The sequence below is a fragment of the Pseudorca crassidens genome, chromosome 14, assembly GCF_039906515.1.
Source record: "Pseudorca crassidens isolate mPseCra1 chromosome 14, mPseCra1.hap1, whole genome shotgun sequence".
NCBI lineage: Eukaryota > Metazoa > Chordata > Mammalia > Artiodactyla > Delphinidae > Pseudorca > Pseudorca crassidens.
The window spans coordinates 62,834,210-62,850,161 of NC_090309.1; the positions used below are offsets into that span (position 1 = coordinate 62,834,210).

General features: G+C 38.5%; 1 protein-coding gene across 1 annotated transcript in view; it reads left to right on the forward strand.

Annotated features, from left to right (window-relative positions):
• Window positions 1-20: 20 nt before the first annotated feature.
• The window catches only part of HEATR5B (HEAT repeat containing 5B), an 89,533-nt gene continuing 73,601 nt past the window's right edge, over window positions 21-15,952 (forward strand). Inside the window, exons 1-6 of the mRNA XM_067703254.1 lie at window positions 21-132; window positions 1,006-1,153; window positions 4,616-4,827; window positions 8,312-8,420; window positions 10,006-10,155; window positions 14,355-14,526. Of these exons, the coding sequence (XP_067559355.1) occupies window positions 1,028-1,153; window positions 4,616-4,827; window positions 8,312-8,420; window positions 10,006-10,155; window positions 14,355-14,526 (769 nt within the window). The 5' untranslated portion in view covers window positions 21-132; window positions 1,006-1,027. The remainder of the gene's footprint in view (window positions 133-1,005; window positions 1,154-4,615; window positions 4,828-8,311; window positions 8,421-10,005; window positions 10,156-14,354; window positions 14,527-15,952) is intronic.

The following is a 15,952-nucleotide window of genomic DNA, read 5'->3' on the forward strand; positions in this document are numbered from 1 at the left end:
GGATCAGCCTTCCGCGCACGCGCTCTCCTCGCGCTTCCGGCTGGGAGAAGTGTGGGAGGCGGGGCATCCGGGTCCCTTAGCGGCTTCTTCTAGACGCGGAGCTCGGCTCGTCTACCTTTGCCAGACTAGGAGGTAAGGCCGACCCGTCCGCCACCGTAGCGTGCACGTTGACACACATACACGCACACACGCGCGCGCACACACACCAAGGCCCCCACTAGGTTGTCAGAGGTCTGGGGACGGAATTCGAGTTCGTAATGAACATTTGCCCTTTTCAGGCGCCGGACTTGGTTCCGAGTCGCCGCCTCCTGGGGTTGACAGACCGGGTGACCCGGCCGAGGCCTGACACGGCCTCGGGCCCGGCGCTGCGCTGCCTTCCTCCAGATAGCCGGTTTACCCGGACCTGCAGTGCGCGCGGCCTCTGCCAGCTGCGTTCCTGGACCGCCCGGCGTTGTAGCTGAAGCTTCGGCCGCGGGGACCTGGCCTCCCGCCGCCACCTCATCCCCGTAGGAAGACTCTCGGAGCCTTCCAGTGTGGGATCTGTCTGCTGGGACGTTTTGACCTCCTCCTGGGGCAGGTGCAGCAGGGGAAGCGGAAGGGTGCTGTGCACCGAGCAGTGGAAGAGGAAAAAGGAGGATGGGTTGTCAGGCCCGGCTGGTGTTTGATCTCGGTGCTTCAGTTTTCCCGTTTATGGAATGGGTTAATGACGTATTTTGCTAGGCATTTTCCTTCTGGAATAATGCCTTATTTGCAATATTTATCTTAATTTTCCGTTGAACCCATTCTTCATTCTTCCTCACCAAGCATGACTTTCCTTTGTTTTTGTTTGCACCCTTATCCTTTAAAATTAGGTTCTCAGGTTTTGCCTCAAGGAAGTTATGTAAGTTTCCTCCAAATGAAATGAGAAGTAAAGCCTTATTTTTCATTTCTTAGTGATTACATTTGTTAAGTTTGACTTTTAATATTAACAAGTTCTTACAAGTATTTTAAAATTGTTTATTTAAGGTGTGAAATTAAAACTTCAGTAATGGAGTTAGCCCACAGTTTATTGCTGAATGAAGACGCTTTGGCTCAAATCACTGAAGCGAAGAGACCAGTTTTTATCTTTGAATGGTTGCGATTTCTTGATAAAGTCTTGGTTGCTGCCAACAAGGTATGGTATTACTTTTTTTTCTAGCTGGGTTAACATATATAAAGACTATTATGTGTACATGATTTGTAAGAAAACACATTATGTTTTGGAGATTGTAGGTCATTTGTGGAACTTGAGAATATTACACTGTACTGTAGTAAGAATTTGTCTGTCCTTTTCTATCCTGTGGCAAAACCCAAACCTCGTTTAAATCCAGCTTATTGCCTGGATAGAGACTTTATGTTTCTACCTGGACATCTGAATGTGAGTGGAGAAAAACATGATTATATGACTGCTGTCACTTCTTTTTTTTAAATAAATTTATTTATTTTTAATTTTTATTTTTGGTTGCATTGGGTCTTGCACGGGCTTCTCATTGCGGTGGCTTCTCTTGTTGCAAAGCATGGGCTCTAGGTGCACGGGCTTCAGTAGTTGTGGCACACAGGCTTCAGTAGTTGTGGCACACGGGCTAAGTAGTTGTGACACACGAGCTCTAGAGCTCAGGCTCAGTAGTTGTGGCACTCGGGCTCAGTGGTTATGGCTCGCGGGCTCTAGAGCAAGGCTCAGTAGTTGTGGCGCATGGGCTTAGTTGCTCCGCGGCACGTGGGGTCTTCGCGGACCAGGGCTTGAACCCGTGTCCCCTGCATTGGCAGGCAGATTCTTAACCACTGTGCCACCAGGGAAGCCCTGACTGCTGTCACTTTAAATTCATTATCTCCAACATCAAGTGGTCCCTCAGTGCTGTGTAGCAATTCCAGTATCTTCACTTGTCTCTCTGAAGAGTTAATAATAGGCTTTTCTTTCTTTTTCCTTCTTCCTTCACAATCTTTTCACCCAAGTTACTTTTCATTATTTGTGTGTTTATTTTCTGTCTTTAAAATTAGATGCTGTCTTTAAAATTAGATGCTTTCTTCAAACATCTGAGGAAAATTTGGCAGTCTGCTCAAATTTTAGAGTGAGTAGTAAAAGTTTTCTAGTCAGGGTGAAGTGTGCTTCGCCATAGACTAGTCCAATTCTTTGAGGAACCCCTTTAGGGTTTTCTGAGCTAGTCATTCCCTATAAGAGACTTTTTTACTCTAGTGTCCTAGGGTACATGACTAGCTGCCTAGGTTCTAGGATTTGGGGGAGAAGGCTGGGGACTTCAACATTCAGTGTCTAAACTTTTACTTAATCCCCCTGTTTTCAGTGCAGTTTTCCCAGCCCACAGTTGTGCCCGAGCTCACTGAGTTCAGGATGGAGGAGAGAGATGTGGGAGTCTTACAGCTTCTTAAATAGACTCTCAACCATTCCTTCCATTTCTAGGCACAACTTTACTGTCTCTTCCATAAGCATTTAGGGCCTCAAAACAAGAGCAACAACGAACAAACATGAGCTTTTCAGGAGTCCTCTGTTGGAAGCTGGGGCTCTTCTTAACTTTCCATATTGAGGATACCTGGCTTCTATATTTTGCATTGATTCTTTTTCTGTTTTCTTTGCCCTTTTATATTGGTGCTTTTTTTTTGGTTGCCCTTTAGTATACTTTTAGTTTCTGGAGAGACAGAGTTAATGCATGGATTCATTTACAGTCTTTAACTAGAAGTTTCTGTTTTCTCTTAAACCCACTCCAGCTGGGTATTTGTTGCCTCCATTACACGGAAACAGATCTTGTATTGCCCAAACCAACAGTCAGTATTCTGTTTTAATGGAGCTGTCAGCAGCTTTTGACATAGCTGATCCTCTATCTTAAAGCACAAAATATCTTTTTTTGTTGTGAAATTGAAAAATACAAAAGAGTATATAAAAAGTATATCCAAATTATGAAGCATAATAATATGAACATCTGTACACCCTTTACCCAAATTAAAAAATAAATTGTTATCATTACTGTTGATGCACAGTTGGTGTGAAGTTTTTCCTATTTGTGGTTCCCAAGACACTATTTGCTTTTAATTCTACTCCTGCTTCACTAGTTATTCCTCATTCTCTTTTGCTGGCTCTTTCTCAGTCCTGGGCACTCTTTTTTTATTTTTATTTTTTAAAAAAAACCCATCTTAATCCTTCAGTGATATCATCTAATCTCATGATTTTTACTGCCATCTATGTAGTAATGATTACCGGATATCCAACTAGCTACTCCACCTCTTTCTCTTGAATATCTAAACAGCATCTCAAAGTTAACATATTTAAAACTAAGTTCTTGATTTCACTGTCTCAAACCTATCCTTGCCCCAGTGCTTTCTATCTCAGGAAATGACCGTATAATCCTGGTTGCTCAGGTCATAAATCTTAGAGCCATTCTTCACTTCCTTCTTTTTCTCAAACTCCACATCATATTTATCAGCAAATCATATTGGTTCTCTCCCCTAAATATATCCAGAATTCAGTTACTTCACATTATTTCCATTGTTACCACCCTCATTTCTTGTCGGATTATTGCCACAACTTAAGTGCTCACCGTGCTTCCAGCCATGTACCTTGTAGAGTATCCTCAGCTCAATAGTCAGAAAGACCCTGTTAAAGCATTTAATCGTGTCCCTCCTCTGCCTCAGACTCTCACTGAGAATAAAATACAAAGTTCTTACAATGGTGTATGAGGCATTGCATGACCTGCTCCCTTCTATCATTCTGACTTCATCTCCTGCTACTTCCTCTGTCTTATTTTGCTCCGGCCACACTGGCTTCTTGCTGTCCTCAAGCATGCTGAGTATGCTCCCACCTCAAGGCCCTTGTACTTGTTGCCTGCCTGGAATGTTCTTCTCCCAGATATCTGCATAACTCACATCTTCACTTCTTTTCAGAGATGCCTTTTTCTTACTAATCTGTATAAAACAGGAAGAACTCACAGTATTCATTTGTTTATTTGGTAAACTCTGTTTCTCCCCATTAGAATGTAAATTTCATGAGGGCAGAGACTGTCTATTGTAATCACTCTTGCATTTGCACCCCAGTACCTAGAATAGTGCATGGCATATAAGTGTACAGTAAGTATTTCTTTAATGGATGGATGAATTCCTAGCATTGATTACGAGTAGATCTGAATATTTCTTCTGTTGCCTAGAGCTCTTCAGAGTTTCTTTTGGTTTCCTTTACTGACCTATAACTCTATGAACTACTGACTTTGCTTTTACAGGGGACCCTAGCTGAGTTCTAAGATGTCAATTGTCCATACACCCAATATTTTACATCCTTTGACTGACTGTTGGTTTTAATTTTTAATAAGTCAGCATGGAAACTTTTTGGATATAGAGTAGTCACTTTTATTGGCAGCTAACTTTGTGGAATTGGAGGAGAATGAGGAGAATATTTAATCTAGGAAAGAACGGTTCATTTTTTTTACTGAACTCTTCCTTATCTTGAAAATTCTCATTTATGGTTTTATACCTAAAGTAATATAGATTTTAATTATTAGAGTGCCGTTACTGTTAAGTATTTTTAAATTTTCACTAAAAGATAACAAAATTATGTATAAGAAAAAAACTGATGATCTTTATTTTTTTATAACAGACTGATGTAAAGGAAAAACAGAAAAAACTTGTTGAACAATTAACTGGATTAATAAGTAGTTCACCTGGACCACCTACGCGAAAATTGTTAGCTAAAAATCTTGCAGCCCTTTATAGCATTGGAGATACTTTCACTGTTTTTCAAACACTTGATAAATGTAATGACATTATCAGAAATAAAGATGACACTGCAGCCTACTTACCAACAAAACTGTAAGTACTTACTTTGAGATTGACCTTTGAAACTTGTTTTTTCAGAGTAATTTATCTTAATAAGGGCCTGCTGATCATAAAGACCCCTGTGTAGATGGAACCTGAGATATGCTGCTGACAATAAAAGCTCTAAGTAGGTCTGGGAAAGGAGTTCTATTTCAACATGTGCTCCATTGCCCCTGGGACTTTTAGCAAACTACAGAGAATTGGTATGATGTCAGCAATTTGCACAGGGGTTTTTGGTAATTTTGGGAGGAGATAATATTCTTGGCTGGGATGGAAAGAAAAGTAAAGATTTTCTGGGTGATGAGATTGAGGCAGGAATGGGCAAACTATAGCCCACAGGCCAAATCCAACTTGCCACCTATTTTGTAAATGAAGTTTATTAGAATTACAGACATGCTCCTTCATTTAGGCAGTGGCTGCTTTCACGCTTAAATGGCAGAACTGAGTACCTGAGACAGAGACCATTTTGCCTGCAAGTTTGCTGACTCCTAAATTAAGAGCTTGACCCAATTTCAAGCCCATACCTGTGGTCTGGGTCAAGGGCAGACATTTTGAGAGCAAGTTTTGAGGATAATGGCGTAGGGACGCATCCTGTGAAAGAGTCAAATAAGAAAATCAGGAGTTATTATAGTAGTGAGGAGTGTTGTGGGCGGGAAAGTAACACCTGAATAAACTTAGCTGTGGTGTGACGGGAGAGCAGTGTCAACAAAGCCTTCTTAAAGAAGCATCAGCCAAAGATCAACCATCCAGGAGGAAATATGGAAATGAGTCAAGTAAGGAGTTAAGATGGGAAAAGGGGAAGATGGATGTGACAGGTCATGGACTGGCAAATTTTATGGAAAGGGCCAGATAGTAAATAGTTCTGGCTTTATGGGGTATCATCTCTGTTGCAACTACTCAACTCTGCCATAGCTGGTATGTAAATAAATGAGTACAGCTGCGTACCAATAAAACTATTTACAGCAACAGGTGGCAGGCTGGATGATGGGCCAGATTTGGCCTGCAGGCTGTGGTTTGCTAACCTATTTTCTAGACAAAGGAAACTGATAATTGGAAACAGAAGTGGCTTATTTATACCTTATATACAGTGCTTACAGAAAGATACAAAATAGTGGGGGGAATAAGTTGAGGGGAAAATGATGAGTCCAATTCTGGGCATGCTGAATCTGGAGTCCAAGTGGGAATATCCAAGTGACAGTATGTAGTAAGCAGTTGGAAATCCTGGTCTGGATTTCAGAGACCTGAGCTGAGAATGTCATTTTGGTGAGTAGAGAATGAAGATTTTAGAGTAGGCTGAACCCTTTAGTATGGATAAAGTTACCTAGGAAGAGTATTGTAATACTGTGTGAGAAGAGAAGATAGCAAGGATACAACTTGAGAACACCAACATTCAAGGAGCCAGGACCAGTATCATAGCTTAGAGGAAATGGAGAAAGTATTCTGAACCCAGACATTGATTTTTAGGTCTGTTTTCAACTTCATAGATATGTTGTGATTAAGTTTTGTGTTGTTTGGGATAGATGTAGCTCTCAAAAGTTTTAGAAGAGATTAGAGTGTATTAGTGTTTTCCAGTTTATTTTGGAGTTTGAAGCTATGTAATAGTTTTGTGATTTAGTTCTCTGCCACTTGGCAAATCCACACGTAATTTTATAGTTCAGGCTAAGTAGACTTTATTACATATTATTCATACGTATTTCCAGTGGATTCATGGGTTCTATTTAGGAATTCACTAATATATTCTGGCATGTGACCTCAGTCATTTTTAGCTTTGTTATCAGCCTATAGAGTATTGAAAAAAACATGGGATTTGGAGTCAAAGAAGTGAAGGTCGATTCTCTGATTCTGCTGTTAATTGCTTGTACGATAGTAAACTATATTTAATCTCTCTCAGCCTCAGAGTAACTTGCTCAGGACACACAGCTATTGTGTGACATGTTCTAGGATTTAGGTACAGATGTGCCAGACTCCAGAGGCTACACCTTTATGCCCAGCTCCTGCCGCTAAGCTAAGCTCAGAGCTATTCACTTATTTACTGTTTACATGAGTGATGGTAGGGTGATTTCCCTACCATGGGAAGAGATGGGCTGCTGTTACATTTCTTCTTCTATGTTGTCAGCTGTTCTGTTAAACCCATTTAGATTAAATTTTACAAGTAATTGCTTATTATTATTTATATATTAAGAGGCAGACACTGTGAGTAATACAAAAATGTATAACCACCTCTGTTTCTGGACTTTACATTTCCGTTGGCAGGGCAGGATAAGATATAGACATATAAAATTGTCAAGTTGCAACACAGGAAACGATATAATTTTGTCAGAATGAGTGGTTGACATTTTACGTATAATGAAAGAAGAGAGGGATCATTGTGGATGAACATAATTTGGAAAGTCCTCAAAAGGAAAGGTTGGGTTTCTTTCCAAAGGATGGGTATGATTCGTTATGTAAATATATGTTTATTCTCTTATTTTCCTAACAAGAATACAATTTGATTATCCATAGTATCTGTTACAATTATACAGAATAAAGAAGGTATTCTTTTTTAAAATTTTTTTAAATTGAAATATAGTTGATTAATGATATTGTGTTAGTTTCAGGTATACAGCAAAGTGAGTCAGCTTTATATGTATATATAATTTTCAGATTATCTTCCATTATAGGTTATTACAATATATTGAATAGAGTTCTCTATGCTGTACAGTAAATCCTTGTTGCTTATCTATTTTATGTATAGTAGTTTGTATCTGCTAATCCCATACTCCTAATTTATCCCCCTCCCCGCTTTTCTCCCTTTGGTAACCATAAGTTTGTTTTCTGTGTCTGTGAGTCTGTTTCTGTTTTGTCTATTGGGTTCATTTGTATTATTTTTTAGATTCCATATATAAGTAATATCATATAATATTTATCTTTGTCTGACTTACTTCACTTAGTATGATATTCTCTAGGTTCATCCACATTATTGCAAATGGCAATATTGCATTCTTTTTTATGGATGAGTAGTTTTCCATTGTATATTTACACCACATCTTCTTAAACCAGTCATCTGTTGATGGGCACTTAGGTTGTTTCCATGTCTTGGCCATTATAAATAGTGCTGCTACGAACATTGGGTGCCTCTGTCTTTTCGAGTTAGAGTTTTCATCTTTTCAGGATATATGCCCAGGAGTGGGATTGCTGGATCATATGGTAGCTATATTTTTAGTTTTTTAAGGAACCTGCATACTGTTTTCCATAGTGGCTGCACCAGTTTACATTCCCACCAACAGTGTAGGAGGGTTCCCTTTTCTCCATACCATCTCCAGCATTTATTATTTGTAGACTTTTTGATGATAGCCAAGAATCAACAAGGTGTTCTTGAAAATTAAGGATTTGTGGCCAAAAGTGTCCTGCACAAATACAAATTGATTTCTGAAAATAAGAAAAATACTATAAAATTATTAATCTGAACAGTGACTGGTGAAAATGTCACTTCTTACAGGGCTGCAGTGGCTTGTGTTGGAGCATTTTATGAAAAAATGGGGAGAATGTTAGGCAGTGCATTTCCAGAAACAGTAAATAATCTTTTGAAATCTCTGAAAAGTGCAGAGGTAAGTTTTACAACAAATATTATTTAAATGTTTTGCTTGTGGTGGGAGTTAGATGTTAGTTAAAAATATATGTTGCCTTTTCTCTGTCAGTGTAGTACTTAATATTGCTTAGCAAGAGGGTAATTTAAAATTATTACTTGCAAAAAAATATTACTTGCCCCTTGTTTTAATGTACATTACCTCATATTTCAGGGAGAAGGTAAAGAATGCTTTACCTTGACAAAGAATAGGTTTATGTATTATTTTATTTAGCCCTAGGAATATTATTGTACTGCCATATTATTTTTTGTGCCATAGCTAATGTATTAGTTTCCTACGGCTGCCATAATAAATTACCACAGACTGGGTGGCTTAAAATAACAGAAATTTATTGCCTCACAATTCTAGAAGCTAGAAGTCTGAAATCAAGGTATCAGCAGGGCCGTGCTTCCTCTGATAGCTCTTGGGAATAGTCCTTCCAAGCCTTCTTAGCTTCTGGTTGTTGCTGACCGTCCTTGGCTTTGGTGGTATTCCTTGGTTTGCAGATGTATCTCTCCAATTTCTGTCTCCATTGTCATATGGTGTTCTCCCTATGCATCTGTGTTTTGTGTCCAAATTCTTCTGTTATAAGGATACCGGTCTATTATAAGGATACCAAATTCTTCTATTATAAGGATTAGGGTCCACCCTAATATAGTATGATCTCATCTTTACTTGATTTCATCTGCAAAGACCTTATTTCCAAATAAAGTCATGTTCACAGGTAACAGGGCATAGGACTTGAACTCATCTTTTGGCGGGACAGTATTCAATCCACAGCAACTAATATGAAGTAAAAATAGTTCTGTTTTGTCATGTCAGTTTGGTATTACTTCTGAAAATTCCTTGTTCATTTGGGGTTAACTGAAAATAGACCAAGCACTGGTCTCATAGTCTAATTCTTTGTCTAGGAAAGCTAAAGATTTCTTGGACAACACCTCTTCTGGGAACTCTTTGTCTATTAATTTATTAAGCAAGAATTGAGGGCATATTCTTAGGCATTAGGCATATAAAGATGAATAAGATCTACTCCCTGACCTCAAAGAGCTTACAGTCTAGTGAAAGAAATCTACGTTTGAATAAGTATACTATCAGAAATATGAATCAAGCACAATAAGAGTATAAAAACAAGAGTTCAGAGTAGTCTCAAGAAGTTGATAGTTTGGAATATATCTGTGAGAAAGTTTTTAAAATGTGTTGGATGTTTTCTTCCTCTTTTAGATGGTTTATATTCTTAAGTACTTTTTACTTAACTTTTCACATTCTGAAAGCTTGCATCCTTGAGGTATTATATTGAAGCTTTTGAATTTGTCATGTTCTCATTATTTGCACTTCAACAGATCATGGAAACATAAGAATATGTTTACTTATTGTAACCTAATTTCTCAAATAATTATTTTGTTGAAGTTAATAATTATTTTTACCTTTCAGGGATGTTCTAAAATACTTTTTTATTTTTCATTACTTAACTGTTTACCTTTAGAGGTAAGACCATTAGGCCCAGAGAACTTTGGTCTTTTGGTATGTTCTTATTTAAACGTAGAATTTGCTTTATGTTCTTTTCTAGTCTCAAGGGCGAAGTGAAATCTTAGTGAGTCTACAGAAAGTTCTAAATGGACTGGGTGGTGCAGCAGCTTCCTGTCATCGTGATATTTATAAGAATGCCAGGTCTCTCTTAACTGACAGGTCAATGGCTGTTCGATGTGCAGTTGCCAAGGTTAGTACTCGGCTGTTTATAATGTTGCTCCTTATCCTGCTTGCTCTGAAACAGTCAATGATTTTTTTTTTCCTTTGAAAGTTTCAAAATAAGGTGGCATGATTTTGGTCCCCATGGATTAGTTTCATTTCATTTTCTAGAATTATATGTAAAATGGAATCAGGTGGTATGTGCTTTTTTTTTTCTTTTTGCCTGGCTTCTTTTAAACAGCATAATTCTTTTGAGATTTCTCAGTGTTGTTACATGTATCAATCGTTCATTCCTTTTTATTGCTGAGTAGTATTTCATTGTATGGCTATGCCACAATTGGTGTATTCCTTCACCTGTTATGGACATTTGTGTTGCTTCCAGTTTTGGATATTACAAAAAAAGCTGCTGTGAATATCTGTGTACTAGTTTTTGTTATCAACACATGCTTTCCTTTCACTTGGGTAAATACCTAGGAGTGGAATGGCTGGATCATATTTTAGATTTACATTTAATTTTTGGAGAAATTGCCACTGTTTTCCAAAGTACTATGAGATTTCCTCATTCTCCATGTCTCACCAACATTTGGTATTGCCAGTCTTTTTAATTTTAGCCATTCTTAGAGATATGTACAGGAATCTCATTGTGACTTTAATTCACATTTCCAGACTAATGATGATCATATTTTTAGGTGCTTATTTACCATCCATATCTTCTTTGATGAAGAGTCTATTCAAAATTTTTGTGCATTGTTTTATTGAGTTATTTGTTTTCTTATTATAGAGTTTTTTTTAACATCTTTATTAGAGTATAATTGCTTTACAATGGTGTGTTAGTTTCTGCTTTATAACAAAGTGAATCAGTTATACATATACATATGTCCATATATCTCTTCCCTCTTGTGTCTCCCTCCCTCCCACCCTCCCTATCCCACCCCTCTAGGTGGTCACAAAGCACCGAGCAGATCTCCCTGTGCTATGTGGCTGCTTCCCACTAGCTATCTATTTTATGTTTGGTGGTGTATATATGTCCATGCCACTCTCTCACTTTGTCCCAGGTTACCCTTCCCCCTCCCCATATCCTCAAGTCCATTCTCTAGTAGGTCTGCGTCTTTATTCCCATCTTGCCCCTAGGTTCTTCATGACTTTTTTTTTTTCCTTAGATTCCATATATATGTGTTAGCATACGGTATTTGTTTTTCTCCTTCTGACTTACTTCACTCTGTATGACAGACTCCAGGTCCATCCACCTCACTACAAATAACTCAATTTCATTTCTTTTTATGGCTGAGTAATATTCCATTGTATATATGTGCCACAGTCAGAATGGCCATCATCAAAAAATCTACAAACAATAAATGCTGGAGAGGGTGTGGAGAAAAGGGAACCCTCTTGCACTGTTGGTGGGAATGTAAATTGATACAGCCACTATGGAGAACAGTATGGAGGTTCCTTAAAAAACTAAAAATAGAACTAGCATATGACCCAGCAATCCCATTACTGGGCATATACCCTGAGAAAACCATAATTCAAAAAGAGTCATGTACCAAAATGTTCGTTGCACCTCTACTTACAATAGCCAGGACATGGAAGCAACCTAAATGTCCATCATCAGATGAATGGGGGCTTCCCTGGTGGTGCAGTGGTTAAGAATCCGCCTGCCAATGTGGGGGACATGGGTTCGAGCCCTGGTCCAGTAGGATCCCACATGCCGCGGAGCAACTAAGCCCGTGCGCCACAACTCCTGAAGTCCGTGCGCCTAGAGCCAGTGCTCCACAACGAGAGCAACCACTGTAATGAGAAGCCCGCTCACGGCAACGAAGAGTGGCCCCGCTTGCTGAAGCTGGAGAGAGCCCACGCGCAGCAACGAAGACCCAACACAGCCAAAAATAAATATATAAAAAATAAATTTAAAATTAAAAAACAAAAACAAAACCCAAAAAAAACCAGATGAATGGATAAAGAAGATGTGGCACATATATTATACAGTTTTGAGTCTACTTTGTAGGTTCTTTATTTCTATATCAGATATGTGATTTGCAAATATTTTCTCCCACTCTGTGGTCTGTCTTTTCATTCCCTAAATAGTGCCTTTCTAAGATGCGAAGTTTTGAATTTTGTCAAAGTCCAATTTATCAGTTTTTCTTATATTGTGCTTTTAGTATTGTATCAAAGAAAGCTTTTCCTAGCCCAAACTTTCTCCTATGTTTCCTAGTTTTATAGTTTTACACTTGGATGTATGATCCATTTTGAGTTAATTTTTGTATATAGTGTGAGGTATGAATTGAAGATTTTTTGTTTTGTTTTGATTTTTGCACATGGATATTCACTTGTTCTAGCACCATGTTGAAAAGACTCTTCTTCACTAAATTGCCTTTGCACCTTTGTTGAAAATCAGTTGTCCGTATAAATGTGGATCTAGTTTTGGAATCTCTATTCTGTTTCATTGATCTGTTTGTCTATCTTGATGTCAATAACACTTTCTTGATTACTGTACCTTTATAATGTCTTAAAATCAGGTAGGGTTAGCCCTCCAACTTTTTCTTTTCCAAAATAGTTTTGGCTATTCTAGGTCCTTTGCATTTCCATATAAATTTTAACTTGTCCATTTCTACAAAAATAACATGCTGAGATTTTTATTCAGGTTGCATTGAATCTATAGATCAGTTTGGGGATAGTTGACAGCTTAACAGTATTAAGTCCAACTCATGAATGCGATATCTCTATCTCTCATTCATTTAGGTCTTCTTTGATTACTCTTAGCAACATTTTGTGGTTTTCAAATGCACAGATCTTGCACCTCTTTTGTCAGATTTATCCATAAGTATTTCATTTTCTATGCTATTTTAAATAGTATTGATTAAAAGCTTTTTTTTTCAATTTCTAATTGTTCATTACTAATATATAGAAATACAACTGATTTTTGTACATTGGTCTTGTATCCACCAACCTTCTTAAACGGCCTTACTAGTTCTATCAGCTTTTTTTTTTTTTTTTTTTGTGGTACGTGGGCCTCTCACTGTTGTGGCCTCTCCCGTTGCGGAGCACAGGCTCCGGAGGCGCAGGCTCAGTGGCCATGGCTCACGGGCCCAGCCGCTCCGCGGCATGTGGGATCTTCCTGGACCGGGGCACGAACCCGTGTCCCCTGCATCAGCAGGCGGACTCTCAACCACTGCACCACCAGGGAAGCCCTTGCTTTTTTAATAGATCCTATCAGGTATTCTGTGCGGACAATCATGTTGTCTATGAATAAAGACAGTTTTACTTCTTTTCCAATCTGGATGCTTTTTATTTATTTTTCTTTCTTACTGCACTGGCTGGTTAGATCCTTCAGTGCAATATTGAATAGAAAACATGAGAGGTGACATCCTTGTCTTGTTCCTGATCCTTAAGGGGAAAACATCCAGTCCTTCACCATTAAGTATGATGTTAACTGTCAGTTTTCCTTGATGATCTTTATCAAGTTGAGGAAGTGCCCTTATATTTCTAACCTTCCAAGAAGTTTTTATCAAGAATGAATTTTGTCAAATTTGATTTCTTGTGTCGTTTCAGTTGTTGCTATTTTCTAATTAAGTGGGTTTCTTTTTTTTTTGGCTGCTTTCTGCGGTTTGTGGGATCTTAGTTCCCCAACCAGGGATTGTATTGGTAGTCTCAAAGAAGCAGCTTTTGGTTTCATTTCTGTTTTTCAGTTTGCTGGTTCACTGATTTCCTCTCTTATCTATATTACTTCCTTTATTTCCTGCTTACTTTGTGTTGAATTTGCTCTGTGTCATCTAGTTTCTTAAGGTAGAAGCAGAGGTTGTTGATTTGAGACATTTCTTCTTCTTTTTTTTTTTTGGCTGCGCCATTCGGCTTGCGAGATCTCAGTTCCCCCGACCAGGGATTGAATCCAGGCCACGGCAGTGAATGCCCAGAATCCTAACCACTAGGCCACCAGGGAATTCCCCAGAGACCTTTCTTCTTTCTAATACAGGAGTTTAGGGTTATAGTTTCCTCCTAACTGCTGGAAACTCTCTCAAGGCAGTAGGGTGGAACAAATGTAGGGTTCAACTTGCATTTTCCATCTCTTAAGGATTAGCATCCTTCATTGCCTGATGTCCAGTGTCTTTGAAACTTGTTTCATATATTTTGTCCAATTTTTTAGTTATTTCAGGAGAGAGAGTAAATCTGGTTCTTGTTTATCCATCTTTTCAAGTGGAAGTTCTAATTTACTTTTTTTTTAAAAAATTCTAGTGTCTCCTAGAACTACAGAATGAAGCTGTGTTCATGTGGACTGCTGAACTGGAAAATATAGCCACTCTCTGCTTTAAGGCTTTGGAAAACTCAAACTATGGGGTACGGGTGGCAGTGTCTAAACTCTTAGGAACAGTCATGGCTACAGCATTGATGCCAAAACAAGCAACAGGTATCGTTGTTTGCTAGCCCCCGATCTAGACTGTAACAGGTATTTGAAGGTATATGGAATGCTTCCTTCTAAATGACTTATTACTTCTAGGCAAGTCACTTTAAAGGCTTTAAATTAGTATCTTTGTCTACTTTTTCATAAAATAGAAGTACCCAAATGGCATTTTCCTTGATATAGTCAGGACTTTTTTTTTTGGCCACACCGTGGGGCATGCAGAACTTCCCCAACCAGGGATCGGACCCAGGCCCCCTGCAGTGGAAGCACAGAGTCTTAACCACTGGACCACCAGGAAAGTCCCCGTCAAGACATTTTTTATGATGATACTGTGCAACATTACATGCATCAAGTATGTTGGACATATAAGCAAATAAGATTTATGAAATGGTTTTGTATCATGTTCAAGGGACTGGAATCTGGCACTTTACATGCCTTCTTACTTTCAGTCCCTGGTGAGTAGATCCCCATTCATAGCATAGTATATTTTTCTTGACCATTATTATAAGCAGAATCAGAGACAGCATTGATTTTCCCAGTGACTTCTACTGTGCCTCACAGTTCCATAGAGATGCTTCAGGGACAGTTCTGAGTAGATGCTGAGTGAATCCAGCTCTGCTGTTGTCCCTACCCCTATTCCATCTCTGTATTGTAGAAAGAAAATCAGATCTTACAGATTCATGTCCTAGCTCTTATGTGTTTTGGGGTTTTTTTTTTTTTGTTTTGTTTTTAACATCTTTATTGGGGTATAATTGCTTTACAATGATGTGTTAGTTTCTGCTTTATAACAAAGTGAATCAGTTATACATATACATATGTTCCCATATCTCTTCCCTCTTGCATCTCTCTCCCTCCCACCCTCCCTATCCCACCCCTCCAGGCGGTCACAAAGCGCCGAGCTGATCTGCCTGTCTAGCTTTTATGTTTATTTGCTGTGAAACCCTTTGAGCTTTGGTCTCTTCATCTTTAATCATGATTACTTCAGTGTTTGAATTAGATAACAGTGATGATGATGATAGGTAACAATTTATTAAGTGCTAACTATGTATAAGGCACTGAATTAAGCATATAACAGAGTTGTTTTATTTAATCCTCTCAAAAGCCCTAGGAATCCTAAGTACTGTTGTTATTCTCATTTTATAAACAAGGAAATTTAGGCTTAGAGAGATTGTGTCGTTTGTGGTGTAATAAGTGTTCTATTAAGTGAAATTAAAACCCAGGCATTCAAATTCCAAAGCCTGCATAGTTAATCATGAACTTTATGCCTCTCCTACAGAATTTTTGTGAGGATTATGTTTGCTACTGTGTAGGAAAGGACTTTATAAAATAGGAAGCTCTTTACAAGGGATGGCAAGTCGGTTGCAGTCCAGTGACGTTTCAATCCATTGGTAATTGTTGTATAGAAAGTGTGGTCTTGGGAATTCCCTGGCGG